Source organism: Syngnathoides biaculeatus, chromosome 9 (assembly GCF_019802595.1).
Source record: "Syngnathoides biaculeatus isolate LvHL_M chromosome 9, ASM1980259v1, whole genome shotgun sequence".
Lineage (NCBI taxonomy): Eukaryota > Metazoa > Chordata > Actinopteri > Syngnathiformes > Syngnathidae > Syngnathoides > Syngnathoides biaculeatus.
The window spans coordinates 31,137,009-31,157,473 of NC_084648.1; the positions used below are offsets into that span (position 1 = coordinate 31,137,009).

Here is a 20,465-nt window from a genome sequence, read left to right on the forward strand (position 1 = left end):
TCTAACATGACCAAGACCAAAGAGTTGTCCAAAGACACCGGAGACAAAATTGTACAACTCCACATGGTTGGAAAGGGCTACAGAGAAATTGCCAAGCAGCTTGGTGAAAAAAGGTCCACTGTTGGAGCAATTATTAGAACATGGAAGAAGCTAAACATGACGGTCAATCTCAATCGGAGTGGAGCCCTGTGCAAGGTATCACCTCCTGCGGTCTCAATGTTCCTTAGAAAGGTGAGGAATCAGCCCAGGACTACACGACAGAACTTGATCAATGACCTGAAAAGAGCTGGGACCACCACTTCCACGGTGACTGTTGGTAATACATTAAGACGTCATGGTTTGAAATCAAGCATGCCACAGAACGATCCCCTGCTTAAACCACCACATATCAAGGCCCTTCTTAAGTTTACCAATGACCATTTGGATGATACAGAGGAGTCATGGGAAAATGATTTATGGTCAGATGACACCAAAATTGAACTTTTTGGTCATAATTTCACTAACAGTGTTTGGAGGAAGACGAATGATGAGTTCCATCCCAAGAACAGCATCCCTACTGTGAAGCATGGGGGTGGTAGCATCATGCTTTGGGGTTATTTTTCTGCACATGAAACAGGACAACTGCACTCTATTAAGGGGAGGATAACCACGGCCATGTATTGTGGGATTTTGGGGAAAAACCTCTTTCCCTCAGTCAGAGCATTGAAGATGGGTCGCAGCTGGGTCTTTCAACATTACAATGACCTGAAGCACACAGCCAGGAAGGAAAATCAAGGAGTGGCTCCGTAAGAAGAAGCATAATCTCCAAACCTAAACCCAATAGAAAATCTTTGGGGGGAGCTGAAACTCAGCGACAGCCCAGAAACCTGTCTGATCTTGAGAAGAAGGAGTGGGCCAAAATCCCTCCTGCAGTGTGTGCAAACCTGGTGAACAACTCCAGGAAACATTTGACCTCTGTAATTGCAAACAAAGGCTACTGTACCAAATATTAACATTGGTTTTATCAGGCGTTCAAATACTTATTTGCAGCAGTATCACACAAATAAATCGTTAAAAAAAATCATACATTGTGATTTCTGGATTTTTCCCTTTAGATTATCTCTCTCACAGTGGACATGCACCTTCAATGAAAATTTCAGACCCCTCCATGATTTCTAAGTGGGAGAACTTGCAATATACCAGGGTGTGTTCTAATACTCATTTTCTTCACTGTATATAAGGGAAGTAATTCCACTTAATGTGGATGAAATGGCTTTGTCTCACAATTATATTTTCCCAACATATGTATTAAAGTAGACATCTACAGATATTTACATCTGTACTGAGGCTATTTTAGAATTAGATTATTTTGCACGTACATTTGCCTCACCTGCATCCCCATACAACTACAGTGAAACCTCGATTTACCAGACTAGTAGAGGGGTGGGGTGATCTGTGAAAGCCGGTTGCCCATGAATTTGAAGCACTTTATTTCCTGGAGTAAAATCCAAATTTACCTTTAAACATTGCTGTGATTGACGAATACTGCCCTGACTGTACCATTGCACATTCTACTTGCAAACAGATTGCTCCAGATTCTGACTGTGATGCACTTTTTCATGTTGTATACCTCACATTCGTAGTGTGAAAAGTTTTAATTTGTAAGGTTAGTATAGAAGTAAATATGTGCCACGAGGATTTGTGTTTGAAATGCCACAGAAAACAGGATTTAAGTTTGAAATGTAAAGTGATCACATTTCCAATAGTTGTATTTCAGTGTAACTTTTCGATGTTAAGAATTCAACTGGCTTCAATTCGCTGTCTGAAATTCAACTTGCTCCACCCAGCCAATGGCACTTACGCTTTCTTCGTCACGTGACATCACATACTAAGGAAGCGTAGCTGGATTGGCTGACTGTTTGGTTCTGACCTGAAGTAACCCTGCCTGGTGGCACAGACTTTTAAACAGCGAATTATAGCAGGTTGAATTTCAGACAGCGAATTGCAGCCAGTTGAATTGTTACCATTGAAGAGTTACACTGAAATACAACTATTGAAAATGGGATCATTTTACATTTCAAATTCCAATCGTGTTTTCTGTGGCATCTCAAATTTAAATCCTGGTGGCACATATTTACTTCCATAGGCTAGCACACTGCCTTTCCTCACATCCATTACGGTTAGATGCCATATTGAAGGGCTTGACAAAAAAAAACAAATGTATAACATACCAAAATCAGTGTAGAATATTCAAGAAAAGCTACATGACAAGCATTTGAGTAAACAACACATTTTCCCGGAAGCCAGAACTACTAATCTCCATATGTGTCTGGAAATCCACTCTGACCATGATCTGCTCCGGACTGTTGGCAACCTCAGAGCGCTGTTGGAATATGTTGAGCACTCGCACACTCAGAGAGTGCGGGATTGAATTTCAGAACACACTTTCTGTCTGTTGGCATTGCCCATAAACAACAATGGCCAATTCTGAAACCAACTGACTTTCTTTGCTACAAAGGGGCGTTGTGAGTTTCAACCGGCCACAACCTTTTCTGTTTGTTAAATCTTGAGTCTGTTAATTTAATGTTTCACTGTACCAGTTCTACTACTCCGTAACGGTATTGAATCTTTTGGAATGACTTTTAAAACTTTAGTCTATAGTGCTTATGCATTCTCCACTCATCTAAAACCTTGGTTTCCCCTCTTGTTAATCTTAACATCATAATTTATTCTGTCTAAAGAATCACCAAACCTTACTCCGCTTTTATCCTTGACTAAGGGGTTTTGTGCTTTGTCTCCATCTTGAAAATCTACAGTCCGGCTCTTCTTCTTTGAATGCTTGTCCTTTTACGCCCTGTTCCTCTAAGTTAAAGCTTTCTCCTCAATCTAAAATGCATTTTTGCCATTTCCATCTCCTTCCTTCCTCTCCCTGACCCGGAGTACCTTTTGAGATAGAGTTACCAGTTTTGCTACATCCCTCCCTCCTTCTTCCAGATATGACTTTGGATGACGTGCGGAATTACGAGAGAAAAATGCATGAGAAAACCAACATTAAGGTTTGCCATGAACAGGCGGATCATTCCACAACAAATCCATCTTCACTGGATGCCATAGCGATCCATGACAAAGCAAGTGTATGTTACTTTTTCCATTCTTTTTTTTTTTTTTTTTTTTTTTTTTTTTTTTTTACTCCATTGTTCCTAATTTTGCTGATGGTATTGTGAACCTTTTGATGTGTGGTGACCATTTTGAAGGCCCCCCAAAGTGTTTTATTCTCACAAAGGATATTTTTTTTTTCTTGAGAACATCTGAAGATCTAAAAAGAGGCTGCACAATATCCCATTAGGTCATAAAAATGGAAACAAAATATTACCGCGGGTTTGTTCTGTGCCTCTTTCAGCTTCTTATAATTATTTTTTCCCTCCAAACTTATTGTTATCACCTAATCTCTCCTTAAAACAGACATGACAATGGATGAGGTGAGAGAATTTGAGCGGACAATCCAGGAGGCCACGAACGAGAAGATTGGGATGTTCCCCCCATCAATCTCCATCAATGAGACCCCACTCTCCTCCTGTTCCCTCACCGGCCCCGCCAGCGCACCCTCCACTCCCTTGTGCACCGATGCCCCTGATTCCCTGTCAGTCTCCAACGACCGTCCCCGCAAAAAGTCAGCTCCAGAAACCCTGACCCTTCCTGTGCCGTCTCTAAGCGGTGTACAGCAGGGATCTGTCACAAACACACTTCCTTCTTTGATTCATCTACAGTCTTCAATGTCGCCTTCCACCAGTTGTGGTCCTGCTGAGATAGGAGAGCAGTAGACGGACCTTTGAATGTATTCCCTGCACTTCTGGTCGGTTGTATTCCCAAAATCACGTTGAGTTTAGTCCAAACTCCAAAGATTGGTGCCCAAATATTAATGGTCCTTCTTTATTGCGAAATAGTCAGTTCCGGAGCGTCGATAAACCCTAAATCCTTGTGATTTTAGGGTACTTTTTCAGGAAAATAATCTATTAAAAAGATCGTTTTTCAAAGATTGAGAAAACAAAACTGTTCCCATTCTCACAACGCTATAATCTGCATGTCATGCCAGTCACATGCACACAGTTTGTCCTTCTGGTCTTAAAGCACATCTCACACTTTAGTGGAGCAGTGTTATCAAGCTCATTATTTGGAGCGACCAATTTATATTTTTATTTTTAATCAGCTTACAGTTAAAAACAGCCCCATATAAAGAACATTTCTTTGACCTTCACTTCCACTTTAGATGATTTGTCATTATTTTGCTGAACAGAAGTCCTATGCATTTGCTGACTTTCCTTTGTTGTCCTTAGTGTGCATTATAAGATTTATTGAACCAATAAGATGTATATGCCTTACACGAGCACCGCAGAGCTACATGTTTATTCACAACACAGTGCAGTTAGCACAGAACATACACAAGTTCGAGTTCACATGAAGAAGGCTGCATGGTTATGTTCTTAGGGCCCTACAGTGCCATCATTCATTTAACTGAATACACCAAGGATGACAGGATCAGTGTTCATACCTCAGGTCTCCTTTCCTCTACTTACAGATGTCACTGTAACCTTGCTCTCCTTGCTTATTGCCAAACAGCCACGTTTTATATCACAACACAGCCTATAGCTTCTAATACTGAACCCTCAGAATGTTTACAATCATACAAGTTTTGCCTATGCGTAATAAAGCCATTGAGCACACTGGCAATCTTGGGATAACAGTGTAGCCATACATGAACTTGTGGGCAGTACATGTATGCTCGGGTGGCTCACATGGCATACAGAATTGTACGAAACTATCACTAGCAATCCTATATTGACCATACATAACTTAGTCAGACCTCCACAGTGACTGAAATGTTAAACATTACATGAAAAATCATCAAGCGTCATATTTAGTATATATGTTAGACAACAGGCTACTTCCTGGCTCATAGAAGACCATTCCAATAACGTTGCAGCAGCGATAAGTCATTGTTCCACCTTTCTTCAGATCCTAATAAACATTTAATAGGTTCCTTGGCCCTTGCACCAGCCCCTCCATACAATCTTTTGAAGTCATTTCTGTAATTGTTTACATTTTCTCAACATCCTGCTAGCTGGACCGACTTTGCTAAGTCAAAATGACTGTTGTGAGAGAAGTCATGAAAACAATAAAAGCTTGTGGCAGCTCTCTTACAGTAGTGTAAATGCCATCCAACCTAATCAAATCACTTTGTTGTATTGTGGAGGGCGAAAAGGCCAATTTGGACGAAGTGTTACTCTGTGTAATATATCTAAATGCCAAGTGTAGTGGAAGGAGCCTCAAAGCTCTTTCTCAATATTGTGGGCATGTGCATCAAGCTGACTTGAGTATGTGCTATCACTGCATTACTGTTGAGTGATGGTCAGAGCATCATTCTTTATTGCCATGTCACTCAAACTGTCTATATTTTCACTACCTGATGAAAAACCATGTATGTATTTGTACTCCTCCAAATCATTTTCCCCCATAAAAATGAAACACACACAAATCAGAGATGGCTGCCTTTCAATGGATACAGACAGTGTGGAAATTAGACTTTTTGACAGAGTAAACACACAATATGCTGCATGGAACGTTCCTAACTAATGTTCATGACAGGAGGGATGTTTGTATATGCAGTTATTAGACTGATTGCCTCACTGCATTTGATTATGCAATTGTATGAAAAAGTAATACATCATTGCTCCAATTTTGTATCAAAGATGCTTTGAGTGAAATGTAAGTAAGCATACAAGACAATACAGGATAGGCCTACAAACTACTTGAACTCAGTGCCTCTGCAAGCCACAATTGCATTGTCACCTCGTACATGTAATCAGACATACAGTTATCAGCACTTAAAATAAACATTTTCATGGCCTTTAGCTGCACGTTTTTTTTCCCGTAGTTTGAGAAAATGGAGATGTGAATTTAGTAGGATATAATACAAAAACAAATGTGAGCACAATACCCATGAACTGGACTATTTGTGCGACTGCACCTGCCTCATCAAACACGATGATCACGCCAGAACACACAAAAGTCTGTTTTGCTGTTCTGTGTGCTATTTTAGTACAAAATCCAACTCGATTCCTGTGATATTCTATGCACATAGGCTAAAGCATCACATGGTGTTGGCATCATCAGACATGCAGTTATCTCACAAATTTTCTGACCCTGATAACGTTTGATGTGAATTTGCATGATGAAAATCTCCTGGCTGGAAATGACACAAAAAAAGGGTTTCATGGATTTATTCGTTTTTAAAAATAATTTACATCCCTCGTATGTATAATGTTTCACAACAAATGATCCAATTACATTTCAGCATGATGCAGAACATTCTAATGAACCATACCTTACATTGAGAACATTTTATATGCCTGTATAAAATTAAGTGGATATTTTTTCAATGCAGTGTCTTGCATTTTTTTCTCCACTTTTTGTTTTGCATTTTGGGTTCGACTGCAAGTGTCAGGGCTAACCTTTTTACAAATAAATCTGTTTTTATTGCTTTGTCCGTAAAGCCATTGCTGATATATCGACATCCCGTGTTGTGTTTTGCACATTCCAGTTTTGTTAAAAGAATGGAGTGGCACCTTCTATTGCAGTCTTTCTAATGGCAGTGTGAGAGCCTTCTTACGTGCCATAAAACCGGTTTGATATTCTCTAGTTTCTGACTTGATTTTGTAAAAACAATGTTAATCATTCACTCTAGTTTGTCTTATTATATACAGTCAACTGTGTTACTGTATTTCCCATCTCTCTTGTCAGGGATACATTTGATCTATCATGGGCTGTTACAATTTAAAAACAAAAGAAAAACAATTTCCAGCAATTTACAGTGGTCTGCTCTGTTTAAGAGTAAAAAAACGGTAAATGCTGTTGTTATTGATTAATGTCGGTTTCTTGCTGTTGTAACTAAAAGTCTTTAAAGAGACCGAAGTTTTCTTGTTGTGTCATCTGGATGGCAGCTTCATGGACATGTTTGTATCGAAGAAGGAATCATTTTTTTCTATTGTGTTTGAATGGAGGAATGCGCCTAATGGTACCTGGTGGTGCACTTACAGTATGTAGCTGCTTTTTGTTGTACCTGCCGGACAGTTTTGTTTTATAGTTAATGTAAGGGTTTCTTTTTAGTTAGGTGATTGACTTTTCTGTCATGTTCTAAAAGTAAACTGCTTTGTTTTATTTTTTTTTTATTTTTGTTTTTGGTTGTTTTTTTGTGTGGCTGCACTTGGAAGGATAAAGTCATTGAAGGACCAAGCTTTTTTTTTCTGATGCACTTTTCATTTGTGGTTACCTTGACAATTTGGGCCTGTCCCACAAACTAGAAGCTGTAAATAAATAAACTACTTTGTGTAGTCATGTCAGCTTCTGTTTTGTGAAGTATGCCCCCAAAATGTGTTCTTCTGATAGTTGCTGAGTTCTTCCATTTTAAACATTGTCTATATTTCTCTGGGTTCTTTATTGTAATTATTGTTTACCATTCTGAGCAAGACAAATAAAAATAGTTATATCATTCTAGCATTCTTTGTTGTCTATATTTACATTTTGCCCCTTCATCGTAATGACAGTTGGCAGCTATTCACAAATTTAACAATTTGCAGCTTTAATTCCAATATCCATGAGAACATGGAGGACTGACAGTGGTTTACAAACCTTTTTTTTGCAGCACCCCCCTTTTGGAGATGAAAAATGTGCACTAATTGTAAGCTCTACCACATTGTTGATTTTATGGGAAAAAAAATAGTTCATTTACATTTTATATATATTTATATATATTTGAGCATCCTTGGATTTTGCTGACATGATTTTGTTATCAACAAATTAGTTTTCTTGGGATGTTTTGATTCATCAAGATCTGGCACATGCGAGTCAAAGGTGTGCGGCAGAATTACCCGAGGTACGTAGCTCAAAAGTAGTTAATGTGGTAGAAATTAGCTTGTTTTGTATTCTCATCACAATCTTGGCTGTACCACAGAGGAAAGTCAAGGAAGCTTTCTTGATATACAGTCGCACATTTCATAGATAAGGTAACTATTAAAACTACAACAAAAGCATTTAAACATGAGGAGGAAAGAATAAAGTACGGGTTAAAAAAAAGACCACTTATTGCAATTCCAAAAAATGCAAAGTGCAAAAAAGAGATTTAAAAAGTATACATAATATTAATTTACAGTGCATGAAAAGAACTAAATTGTAAGCATGAGAAAAGAAGAGCTTTCCACCTCGATTTAAAAACATTCCCACTTGTGTTGGCATCTTATTCCGTTTGTGTGCATTTAGCAGCAAAATTTTGCTTTACCATGTTTGCTTTGAACTAAAGGTTAGATTAAATGTACATTAAATTCAATGAAAATATTTGTCATAATATTTAGATGTGTTCACCGATGAGTTTTAACTTATGTAAACAGTTTAAGATGGGCTCTATCAGGAGAACTTGGGTTTTTTTTTTTTTTTTTAGATGTGTTTTGGCAAAATCCTTTTCTGACACCCTAAGCAAGGAGACAATCTTGTCTGTGGATTTTTAATTACAAAAAGAAAGGAAAGTCTTTGCAAAGAGAGGAAAATGTACAAGTCTTATGACTTGTCACCTCTTACGAAAGATCAGACTGAAAGTACTTTCATTATGTTAAAGTAAGAGAAACAAAACGAGACAGTTGTCTGTGTCCAGCTGTATACACATTTAGCCGTTAGGAACAACATCTCATGAGGAACAGCCTGACAGTGAGAACTCGAACCCACAACAGGATAAAACCTCTTAAAGTTAAAGGTAGAACTAATGGAACCAATTTTTGGTGTATATATAAAAGATAAATCTGCCATCACAGATGCTTTAAGAATTATATTTAAATTTGCATCATTGGGGCTGCACGGTGCACAACTAGTTAGAGTCTTTGCTTCACAGTTCTGAGGATTTTGGGTTCAAATCCTAGCCCCCCACCCCCCGGATGGAGTTTGCATGTTCTCCCCATGCCTGCGTGGGTTTTCTCCGGGCAGTCCGGTTTCCTCCCACATCCCAAAAACATGCGACATTAAATGGACACTCTAAATTGCTTGTAGGTGTGATAGTGAGTGAGAGTGTTTTCCATCTCTATGTGCCCTGTGATTGGCCGGCAACCAGTTCAGGGTGTACTGTGCCTCCTGCCAGTTGACAGCTGGGATAGGCTCCAGCACCCCTATGAACCACGTGAGGATAACCGACTAAGAGAATGGATGTATGATTACATTGTTGGATCAAAAAGTTGTTCCATGAAGTGAACCTGGGAGGTAGGTGGGGTGGCTCAAGATGGTGCTGTACTTCATGTTCAACTGCGGTTGTTTGGCAAAGGAATTGTGCATCATATGAAAGAACCGTGAAACTTGCAGGATTTTCCCAATGACAAACTTTGAATTGTGTGGTTTTCAGTTCGACCTCATGGGTCATCTAGAGATCACTGAGCTCTGGGTTATGAGATGCCTTAGCATCTAAATGGAAATTGATTTATTTTAGGATTTATATGCGACACAAGTGAAGTAATAACAATGTACATGCATACGTCAACTCAAGACACACACTAGAGCATAATTTCCTGATAGATAAAACTCACTGAATTCAAGATGGAAATGCTCAAAGTACTGCATATATGTGCTACAACTGATGTACAGTGTTCTCCCACCTATTTACTGATTTGGGGGGGCACCAGCCACTATCTTCTATCTATTGGTAATTATAGAGCTTTTTTGATGGGCATCCATGACTAATGACTTATCCAATCCCATTTGCTGGAGAATCTCACCTATTTGCTATATTGTGCTCATGCTAAAGCACAAAGTATTGCTTTGTTGGTGTCTGAGGGCCAAGAAACTATGTTTGAGTGAGTTGAGTAGATTCAAGTAGTGATTTACCATCATCTTCTGACATGTATTGGCGATCATATTATTTTCAATTACTTGTGGCTTTTCAGCGAGTTGCTCCACGGTTCAGTCCCTATTCAGCACAAATTGTGGGTGAACACTGTAATCACCTCCATCCCTTTCATCTCCAAAGTGGGAATGACACAACAGTTATGCAGAGAAAACGGGACTTGCTAAACATTTGCCCTGCAGCGTCTGTTGTGTTGTTGGTCACATTTCTCGCAGGTGCGAGTGTGGTGGACTCTCTGGCCTGGCCTACGTATATGACCTCATTTCCCGCTTTGTCCACAGCAGACAGCACGACTGTCTGCACAGCAGGAGGCCCGAAAGGAGGCCACGGTGATGTTCTCGCCCCTCGACCCGACCTCTGCTCGTGTTGAGGGTGCCGTTGCCTTCACGGACAGTGACATTGTCGAGGCCCACTCCATTGATCCCATCACGTCACGTTGACCACAAACTCCCACTGGAAGGAGTCACAGAGTGACGGAGAGGATGGACAGTTGGATGTGCGGACCTCCTGGCACACTGGAGGGAGAACATCAGTCACCTGCAGACAGAAAGTCAATGAAGAAGCTTAAGAACATGCGAGACAGCAATAATCCAGGAAAATATGTGCTCACGGTCCTGTTGTGGGTACAGTGTTGGTAAAACGTACATTTGTGGCACCCAAATAAAAGGAATTGTTTTGCCATATCGGTACTGCATATCAGTGGTTTTTGAATTTTTGAGGGGTGGGGGGGGTACCCTCCTTTTGGGAGGTTAACTTTTTCCTTGATCTCCACGTGCAGACACTGTTTTGTGCACAAAATAAAAATCAAACCTGAGTTGAAAGTATAACATACGACGACAGTGTTCCCTCATTTAACACAGGGGTTACGTTCCAAAAAATACCCACGTTAAGTAAAATCTGTGTAGCGTTCCTCATATTTGTTTTTTTTCCATTTACAAAATAAGTTTTTTCTCATTTAGAGGATTTTTTTCCCATTTAATGTGCATCTTTTTTTTTGTTTACAGGTTGTTGTTGTTTTTTTTTTATTTATTCCGGTCCGCAGATCTGTCAGGCTAACGCTTTACAACTACGCTTGAATCCGAATAGTATCATGTTAAATTCAATTAATTAGTTTGAAACTGAAGGCCAATGAACTTGAAAGTGTATGTAACAATTTTATATCTGCAATGAAAATTCAAATGATATATTTTGACATTCATCATTTCAGATTCCTTTCAAGAATTCAATTTCAAATTAGCTGTGACAAACATTCGGGAATTGCAAGGAAGAGCAATCGAGTAGCGATACACAGATCTTGTCTTTGGCCAATCAACACCTCTGTCTTATTGTCATGTGACATAGGAACGCTCCAGGAAGTCAAATCTAACCAGCAACAGTTTTTTTTTAATCATGATACTTATATTTTGTGGGATTCATCATATTGTCAGAGATTAACAAAAATAAAAATGCCCAAAAAATTTTTTTCGAACATAGGAAAGGTCAAACGTTGTCCAAGCATTGAACGGCATACCTTAGGCTTTACTGACACCTAGGGTTAGAAATACGAAACAACACAATACTCACAATACTCCAGTTTCAAATTCCATCCATCCATCCATTTTCTTAGCCGTTTATCCTCACAATGGTCGCGGGAGTGCTGGAGCCTATCCCAGCTGTCAATTGGCAGGAGGCAGGATACACCCTGAATTGATTTCCAGCCAATCCCAGGGCACATAGAGACAAACAGCAGTTGCACTCACAATCACACCTAGGGACAATTTAGAGTGTCCAATTAATGTTCCATGTTTTTGGGATGTGGGAGGAACTGGAGTGGCCGGAAAAAAAAAAAACACTTTGGCACGGGGAGAACATGCAAACTCCGCACAGGAGCCTGGGACCTCAGAACTTTGAGGCCAACGCTTTCCAGGTACCCAGTTTCAAATTTGGAAAAAAAAAAAAAAAAACTTTCCGTTTCATTTGGTGCTTTAGGGGTGTAAGTACATACCACTTACACAACCAATTTGCTCCACATTCTTTCCTTTTCAGTTCCGGTTGTCCTAACTACGGTCACGGGTTCATTGAATATTTATAGGGAAAACATTACAGTAAACCACATCAAGTTTACACCGTCTTGAAAAATGTGATTTAGAATGGGAATTAAAAAGTGTCATAGAATGGGATAAAAGAGTATACTCAATGTTTATAATTTCTAATAACTCTGGAATTTGTGGCATAGTTCTTAAATCGAAGTTGTTCAAAACTGTGAGGCCCAATTTTAGCCCTCTAACCCTTGACTTTTAACAGTTTTGTCTTTGGTAGAAAACACTAAAGTCTAAAACATGTTCAAAAGAAAATGGATAACAGCTGCATAAGGGTTGGATTCTAATTCGAGTGTCACTATGTCATAATCAAAAGAATGGCACTGATTGGCCAAAGACAAGATCTGTGTATCACTGATCAATTGGTATTCCTTACAGTTTCCAGATGTCTGTTACAGCTAATTTGAAACTGAATTCTCAAACGGAATTTGAAATGATCAAACCAAACTAATCACACTATACAATTAGAATTTACATTGGGGATAAAAAAAAAAAGAAACATTTACTTTCAAGTTTTCTGGTCTTCAGTTTCAAACTATTACAATCGATTTCTGATTACGCTATTCAAATTCAGCTTTTAAAGGCAATTTTCAAATATGAATGATTCACATTCAGTTCCTGCTGGCACATATTTCAGCCCATTGTTTTTAAACTAGAATATTTTGCTTCCATGATTTACATTATTGAGACTGGAACATTTGTCCAGTTAACAATTGATGGAAGTGAATAAACACCCCGGGAATTAGGCTGACACGTCAATGAGACTTGCCTTTGAGAACACATCCAACCATACTGCCAACTAGCTTTCAACTACACCGAGCGGACCACGACACACAGCTATCGAGGACAACAAAAGGTGGCAGTACCTGTATATGTTTCTACATCCCTGTCAAATGGTTTGCTGATGTCACAGAGCTCAACACACACTGCAGCCAAGACTTGGAATTGCTCTTTTTGAACTGTGACTCATTCCTACTTGCCGATGTTTACATCCCCCACTGGCTAACATAAATGTTGCACTGCAAATGCTGGCTGACCAAGTAAACAAATTTGGGGGGAAAAAAAAAAAAAGCAACCAGATTCACCCCTCAGTGCTCTTTGGAACTCGAACAAAGGAAACTCAACCTTCAACTCACAAACTACAAGCAGCAAGTTGACTGTCCCAGCAAGGAAAACAACATTCTGAACCATTGCTGTACCACGCTGAAGGACTTGTATTGTCGTATTCTGCAGCCTCATCTGATCACTGTTGGATTCACTTGATACCAACATACGAGGAGGACCAATGAAGCAAAGCTACAACTTCAAGACTCTTTCGACCGCACAGACTAAAGTGTTTTTGAAACTTCAACTGGCAGCTTGGATAAATATATGGATGCAATTGCATACGACATCAGCTTCTGTGAAGACCCATGTATACCAATAAAGACAATTTGCATGTAATAACAATAAGCTCTGGTTCACTGAAAAACTTCACCAACTTTTTCACCATAGTGAAATCCAATAGAATTGGCACGGAGCCGTGTACAATCACGCTAGACACCAGCTAAGAAAAGAAAGAAATGTTGGAAAAACAGTTTGCTGCTAACAACTCTGCATCAGTTTGGTTAGGATTACAACTGCTAACTAACTACAAGCTATCATCCCACAAGTGGAGAACAATGACGGACGCGTTTGACTATTTGAATACCTTCAACTGCAGATTTGAAAAGGACACTTTCACACCCAACACAACCATCACACTACATCACTGCAAAACCATCACACCTCTGACTCCCTCTTCTGCAATGAGCCTTCACAAAAAGGCAGTGAAATGGTTCTTTAAAGGTGATGACCATGTACAGTTAATCACAGATAAGGTGCTGTCCATTTGCTAATCAGACAAGGATGAGTTGCGCACCGCAGCAGATCTCCTTGATCTTTATATGCAGAAAACCAGCTGGTGATATCCTCGTAGCCGAGGGGACGAGATAAGGAGCAGAAAGTTACCATCCCGGCTCGGGATCAGACTTGGGGGCAGCAACCACTTTTACCATGGACCTGTACATATAAAAACCATGTGTTACCGGGCAGCTTTTGTCTTCTTCTTTGGGCTATCCTGCCAGAAGACATACATCTCGTGTGTGGCAGATACCTAGATAAGACCCGGACGTCTGTATTGCACATTCCTTTGTAATAAATCCATTTACTCGTCTAATCATTGGTCATCTCTCCCTCGATCCGTGAACACATGTAGTGTCCAAACTCGCAAATCCCTACAATTTCTTGGTGACCCTGAACATAAGTCGAGGGAGGTAGACGGGCGTTGGCCGTCGACAGATGAGATTTTTTTGAGACATATGAGAAACACAGGAGTGTTTTACGGACGAGTCGAGGGTGGTCGTCTGTACTTCTGACTTCTCCAGGTCGCGACCAAAACCAAAGGTAAGCAGAAGCCTGTTACTGTCGAATTCTGCATATTGAACTGTCTAAATTAGAGAAGTCATTGATATCAGATTGTTCATGCCTCATATGAGTTATTGAATATGTGATGATAAAGAAGTGAGAATAAGATATAAAGAAGAGAATAAGAGATAAAGAAGTGAGAATAAGAGAAGTTGTATATCCTGTCGTAGCTGATGTATATTGTAGATGTACAATTACACTGTGAGGTTCAGCTGTTACACCTAAGGCGGATGGGATCTCTTAAAAACAGAGGGTTTGCTGTCGGTTTGAGCCTGGGACGTCGCAAGGTGGTGTACGAAAAAAACAAATAGTATAGGCTTTTTAATTTGTTGCGCGATAGAAATTCGGTTGGGTTTAGTCGAAGGAGAGTGAACACTAAATTAAAATAATCATGGATGGTGAATTTGATCGTGAATGTGCTGAATATAATCTCTACTAAAGATGAAATGTGCATTGAAATTGAGTGCCAAATGATGGCTAAAATAATGTTGACATAAAGAAACAAGATAAAGTAAAGAAGTGTGCATTAAAATAATGCCAAAATCACAATTTGGGTAAAAATTCACGATTGGGACAAACTGACAATGAAGTTATAGGAAACTGACAGAGACTATGAAAATATAAATGTAAAAGACTATGAAAGGCGTAAGGGACCAATTAGACAAGGGCTCATAGAACTTAAAGAGGTGAACAGAGAAAGGTATACTGCGCATTTAGTAACTTTTTTTTTCTGGGCCGGTTGTTTTCATTTTTCGGCGGACCTGATGTTATGCTAACTGGCTCACCATGCCGAGGACATCGTTCGTTTTTTGCCGAGTCATGGCGGAGGGTTTTCGCAGCCCGGACCCTGTCGTTTTTGACAAAAGTGTTGCTGAAAGCTGGTGTGTTTTTGAACGGGACTACGACATTTTTATTGCAGCACACCCGGAGAAGCCTGGAAAGACAAAGGCGTACATTCTCCTTAACCTGGCCGACTCTGAAGCCATCGACCGCGAACACTCATTTGTGCATGCGGATGAAATGCGTAAGCCTAGGAATAATGGAGCGATTATCACCCTGGAGGGTCCAGAGTGCTTGAAGAGGAAATTAAGGGATATGTGCAATCCTCAAAGCAACAGGACAATGGACAGGCACAGATTTCAGATTTCATGGAAAAAAAGACAAGTTGAGAGCATTGAATCCTACACAAGTGACTTGAAAATAAAAGCTAAAACTTGCCACTTTGGACGTTAGACTGACAAACTTATATGTGATCGCATTGTGTGTGGCATTACCAATGACTCTTTGAAGAAAATCTCTGCTGAGAGATAGTGAACTGACCCTGGCCAAAGTCTTTACGGTCTGTTGCATCCATGAATAGACTGAGGAAAACAGAAAAACACTAGCCACCCAGGTTACCCATGTAGATGCAAAAAAGCCATCTTACCTCAGAAAGTAGCAGTTCAGGCCCTGACACCCAGTCAGACCAGAACCTAATGCAACAATTGCGGGGGGAGCCACACTGCTAAAAGAGAGAAATCTCCTGCTTATGGACAGCAATTCCACAAGTGCAACAAAATGAATCATTACAAAAGCTGTTGCAAATCCAAGCCATTGGACCAGGGCAAACGGCACAGGAAAGGCCTAAACACCCAGTGCATGAAGTGTCAGTGGAACAGACATCAGCACAGGAAGATGCCACCTTCTATTTGGATGGTGTTGATGTTGCCTTCCAAACCAACAGGATGAAGGATTTGTTACTGTGCAACTGAATGGAAAATCTGAGGAACTTAAAGTGGACACTGGAGCGAAATGTAATGTGCTTCCACAAAAGATTTGTTTTTGCAGGTATCTACAAGACAGGAAATCACACTACAAATGACTGATGCAAACCTCATCGCCTACAGAGGCACCAGGATTGAAACAATGGGCCTCGTTATCCTGCCTGAAGGCGAAACATCACACATTATCCTTTTTCATAGTGGACGCGGATGTGCAGCCACTTCTCGGATATCGTGCGTATGTGGACATGGGAACTGTCAGGATGAGCCCTGATGTTCACTAAGTCACTATGGACAGCAATGCAGATTTCAGAACACAGACTCTTAGACAATACAGGGATGGTTTTGATGACAAATTCAGAAAGCTTCCAGTGATGTACTCGATGACACTGGAACCCAACACAGAACCCGTGGTCCGACCAGCTCACTATATTCCTGTAGCAGTGGAAGAAAGAGTTAAAGCAGAGCTTGATTGCATGCAAAACATGGGAGTTATCACACCTGTCACAGAGCCCACAGAATGGGTTTCGTCTATGGTGGTAGCCCACAAGAAGAATATGAGTGACATAGGACTCTGCATCAATCCAAAAGATCTCAACACGGCACTCAAGAGACCTCACCATCTAATGCGCTCTGATTAGGAGGTGGCTGTTCAGATGTCTGAGGCGGCCGTGTTCTCCATCCTGGACGCCAAGAACTTCTTTTGTCAAATCAGTCTCGACAAGAAATCCTCCATGATGACATGATTCAGTATCCCATTCGGGATGTACAGATTCTTGCACATGCCTTTTGGTATCAACTCTGCCAGCGAGGTGTTTCAACGCACAATGGAGCAGTTGTTCACTGGCTACCCATGCTCAGTAATCGGCGATGACATCATCATCGGAGACCACAACACGGCTGAACATGACGCAAACCCCCAAAAGGTGCTTGACCGTGTAAGGGCAGTCAATCTCAAACTCAATCGAGATAAATGCAAGTTCCATTTGGATCAATCGGAGTATGTGGGCCACATCTTCACAATTCAGAGCCTCAGAGCCGACCCCGCCAAAACAGCAGCCATCACCAGCATGCCACTACCTACAGAAATCACATCACTGCAGCGTTTCATGGGGATGGGAAACTATCTTGCAAAATACATTCCCAACTTCAGTGACATCACATCCCCTCTGAAGCAGCTGATACACAAGGACACTGAGTGGTGCTGGCTCCAACAACACCAGCAGGCGTTTGAACGCTTGAAGTCATGCCTTTCAAATCCACCGGTGTTGTTACGACGCCAAGGCACCAGTCACGCTCACTTCTGATGCCTCACGCTATGGACTCGGGGCAGCATGCTTGCAAAATGGCAGACCAGTCGCATTCGCCTCACGCTCCCTCACTGACACAGGGACAGGTTATGCTCAAATAGAACGTGAGCTCCTACCTGTTGTGTTTGGGTGCACGAAGTTTAAAGACTATGTGTATGTAAAGTCGGTTGTCATGGAAACCGACCACTGGCCCTTAGTGACAATACTAAAAAAGCCCCTTCACACTGCCCCTGCCCGTCTTCAGTGGATGCTGCTTCGCCTGCAAAGCTATGACATCAGCCTAGTGTACAAAAAAGGCAAGCACTTGTACGTGGCTGACACTCTCTCCAGAGCTCCTTGCGCTCAAGCTTCTCACAGCTATCCAAAGGATGACGCTTATGAAGTCAAGTCAGTGAGTTACATCTCCACAGCCCGTCTGGAAGAGCTCAGGCAACACACCACAGAGGATGAGGAATTGCAAACCCTCTGTGCAGTCATAAAGAGTGGTTGGCCCACCAAAGAGAGTCATCTCAAATCTGCAGTCATTCCCTTCTTTCCCTTCAGGGACGAACTCAGTTTAGATGATGGTGTTGTTATAAAACACCTCAAAGCAGTCATCCCTCTCTTGTTACGCAAGGAGTATGCCACCATCATGCACAGAGGCCACTCAGATGTTGAAGCAACCAAGCACAGAGCCAGAGGCATCACTTTCTGGCCTGCAATGCCAAAAGGCATTTCTGAAGAGATGCTCACTGCTCGGTGTGTATGAGCAAACATCAGCAGCTGTGATCACCAAACTAAAGAGACCCTTTGCATTTCATGGCACGCCACACATCTTCATCTCCGATAATGCCAGACAGTACACCAGTCAGCGCTTCAAAGATTTCCCCAAACAATGGGATTTCATCCACACTACCAGCAGTCGTGAATTCCTACAATCCAACGGGCTTGCAGAGAGAGCAGTGCGCAGCGCCAAAGCCCTGATGGAAAAGTCTCACAAGGACGGATCAGATGTCTTCATCAGCATCTTCAATCTCAGGAATGTCCCTCGAGATCCAACATTGGGTTCACCAGCAGAACGCCCAGCTCCTCAACAAAAGGCTCAGTTTGAAACACCAGCATGACAAGTCAAGTCATTCACTGCAGCCTTTAACGGAAGGACAGGTGGTTCACATGCAAACACCGAAGGAATTCGATCAGCTGGGGGTTGTCAAGCAAAAAGCAAGGTGCCCTGCTCCTACATCATCCAGTCAAAAGGGACAACTTACAGAAGGAACCGCTGACACATTCCTGTGGCGGAGCAACCATCACAGCACCAGACAGACGATCAGGACTTACACAGCAGTCACCAGACTGTCAACAGCCCCACATTCACACCACTCCCACCACGCACCCCCAATCTAACCTCCATCTATCCTCCAACCACAACAGACACCCGCCCCCCAGTCAGCATGCAATACACACTCGCCCACAAAGAACAGCAGCAGTGCACACGACATAACACGCTCAGGTCGCATCTGCAGACCGAATCCGAAATAAACATAAAAGAAAAAAAATCTCTGTGTATTGTGTTTATGAATGGTTAAAATGAGTATTTGTTTGACAAAGTAGTGGGAATTGATTCATCACATCATCTCTGTTCATTTTCTTAAAATTCTTCCCGACTGCATTATCCTGAAGGTATGTTTGTTTGTCTTCGTGTATGAGGGATTATTTTCATTTCAGAAGTTACTACGAGAGCTACTTCTAAAGTGTTAGTTATATAAAGAATGTTCAAAGTGCTCAACTTACCTACTGCTTTTTGTTTATGTTCGGGGATGCAAGCTAAAGGAATGGGATGTAGATTATTGGTTGTCTCAGCTCTCCGAGGTGTTATGGGTTGATCCCGTATTTGTGTTATCTATGATGTTATTCTATGTTTTTACCTGCGGCAGTCCATGACACCCTCTCGCTGTATTACATGTCCTCGGACTCCAATAAATGCTCATTGCTACAGACACCTGTGTGATCTCTTATGCACACACGCACACACAAGAAGCCAGTAGTATTTACAAAGCCTTTCCTAAAATACGCTGCTTCGAAATGATCTGCTCAGTTTGGCAAGCCACCCTCAACACCCATAGCAGAGCACGCTTCTCCCCTTGTCAATGAAGTTTTGCTTCCACTGGTTACATCTTCCTTATGTTTCACTTGTAAACACCCCCCCCCCCAAAAAAAAAAAAAAAAAAAACTGAACCATTTATACAACCAAATGCACACAATAAACCACAGTGACATCACCACATCATACGACAGAAAATATACAAGGATTGGAACAACAGCATGGAATAATACCACACAACGTCAAATGAACGGGATGTTTGGCTTGTTTGACGTTTCAGCACCAGAAAGAGACCAAGACTGGAAGGTGGAGGATACAAAAAGCAGAAAGCACATTCTGCATCATATTTACATATTAAGTACTGAGAATGTGCTATGTAAACATTTTGAAATGGAAGTTGTGGTTCTAACCTTATCAAGAAAAGTTTACAAATATTTGTTCTCTGACCTTAAAACAACAAAAGATCAACACAATGGCAAGCCCGGACAGAATGTTACGCTCCTGCTTGAAAGTCTGCACGGACCAGCTTGCTCTAGCCTTCACATGGATCTTCAATAGATCTCTGGAACTGTATGAAGTCCAATCTTGCCTCAAATGCTGCACCCGCCATAATCCCATTCCTCAAGGAACCTGCAATTTCAGGACTGAATGACAACACACATGTCACCCTGGCATCTATAGTCATGTACTCCTTTGAATGTCACATGCTACACCACTTCAAAAGCGTCAAAGGACCCCTGCCGGGCTCCCTACAATTTGCCTATTGATCAAACAGGTCTGTGGAGGATGCGATCTCCATGGGATGGTACCTTATCCCAGACCACCCCAACAGTCCCACAGACAGACAGACCTATGCAAGGATCCCCTTCATAGACTTCA

The 20,465-nt window shown here is 41.2% G+C and overlaps 1 protein-coding gene and 1 pseudogene across 1 annotated transcript in view; one reads left to right on the plus strand and one right to left on the minus strand.

The window, feature by feature from the left end:
* The window catches only part of LOC133506440 (cytoplasmic phosphatidylinositol transfer protein 1-like), an 81,982-nt gene extending 76,465 nt beyond the window's left edge, over positions 1–5,517 (plus strand). Inside the window, exon 9 of the mRNA XM_061830577.1 lies at positions 3,442–5,517. Within this exon, the coding sequence (XP_061686561.1) occupies positions 3,442–3,800 (359 nt within the window). The 3' untranslated portion in view covers positions 3,801–5,517. The remainder of the gene's footprint in view (positions 1–3,441) is intronic.
* A 3,996-nt stretch (positions 5,518–9,513) lies between these two features.
* Positions 9,514–20,465, minus strand: part of LOC133505926 (von Willebrand factor A domain-containing protein 7-like) — a 28,090-nt pseudogene continuing 17,138 nt past the window's right edge.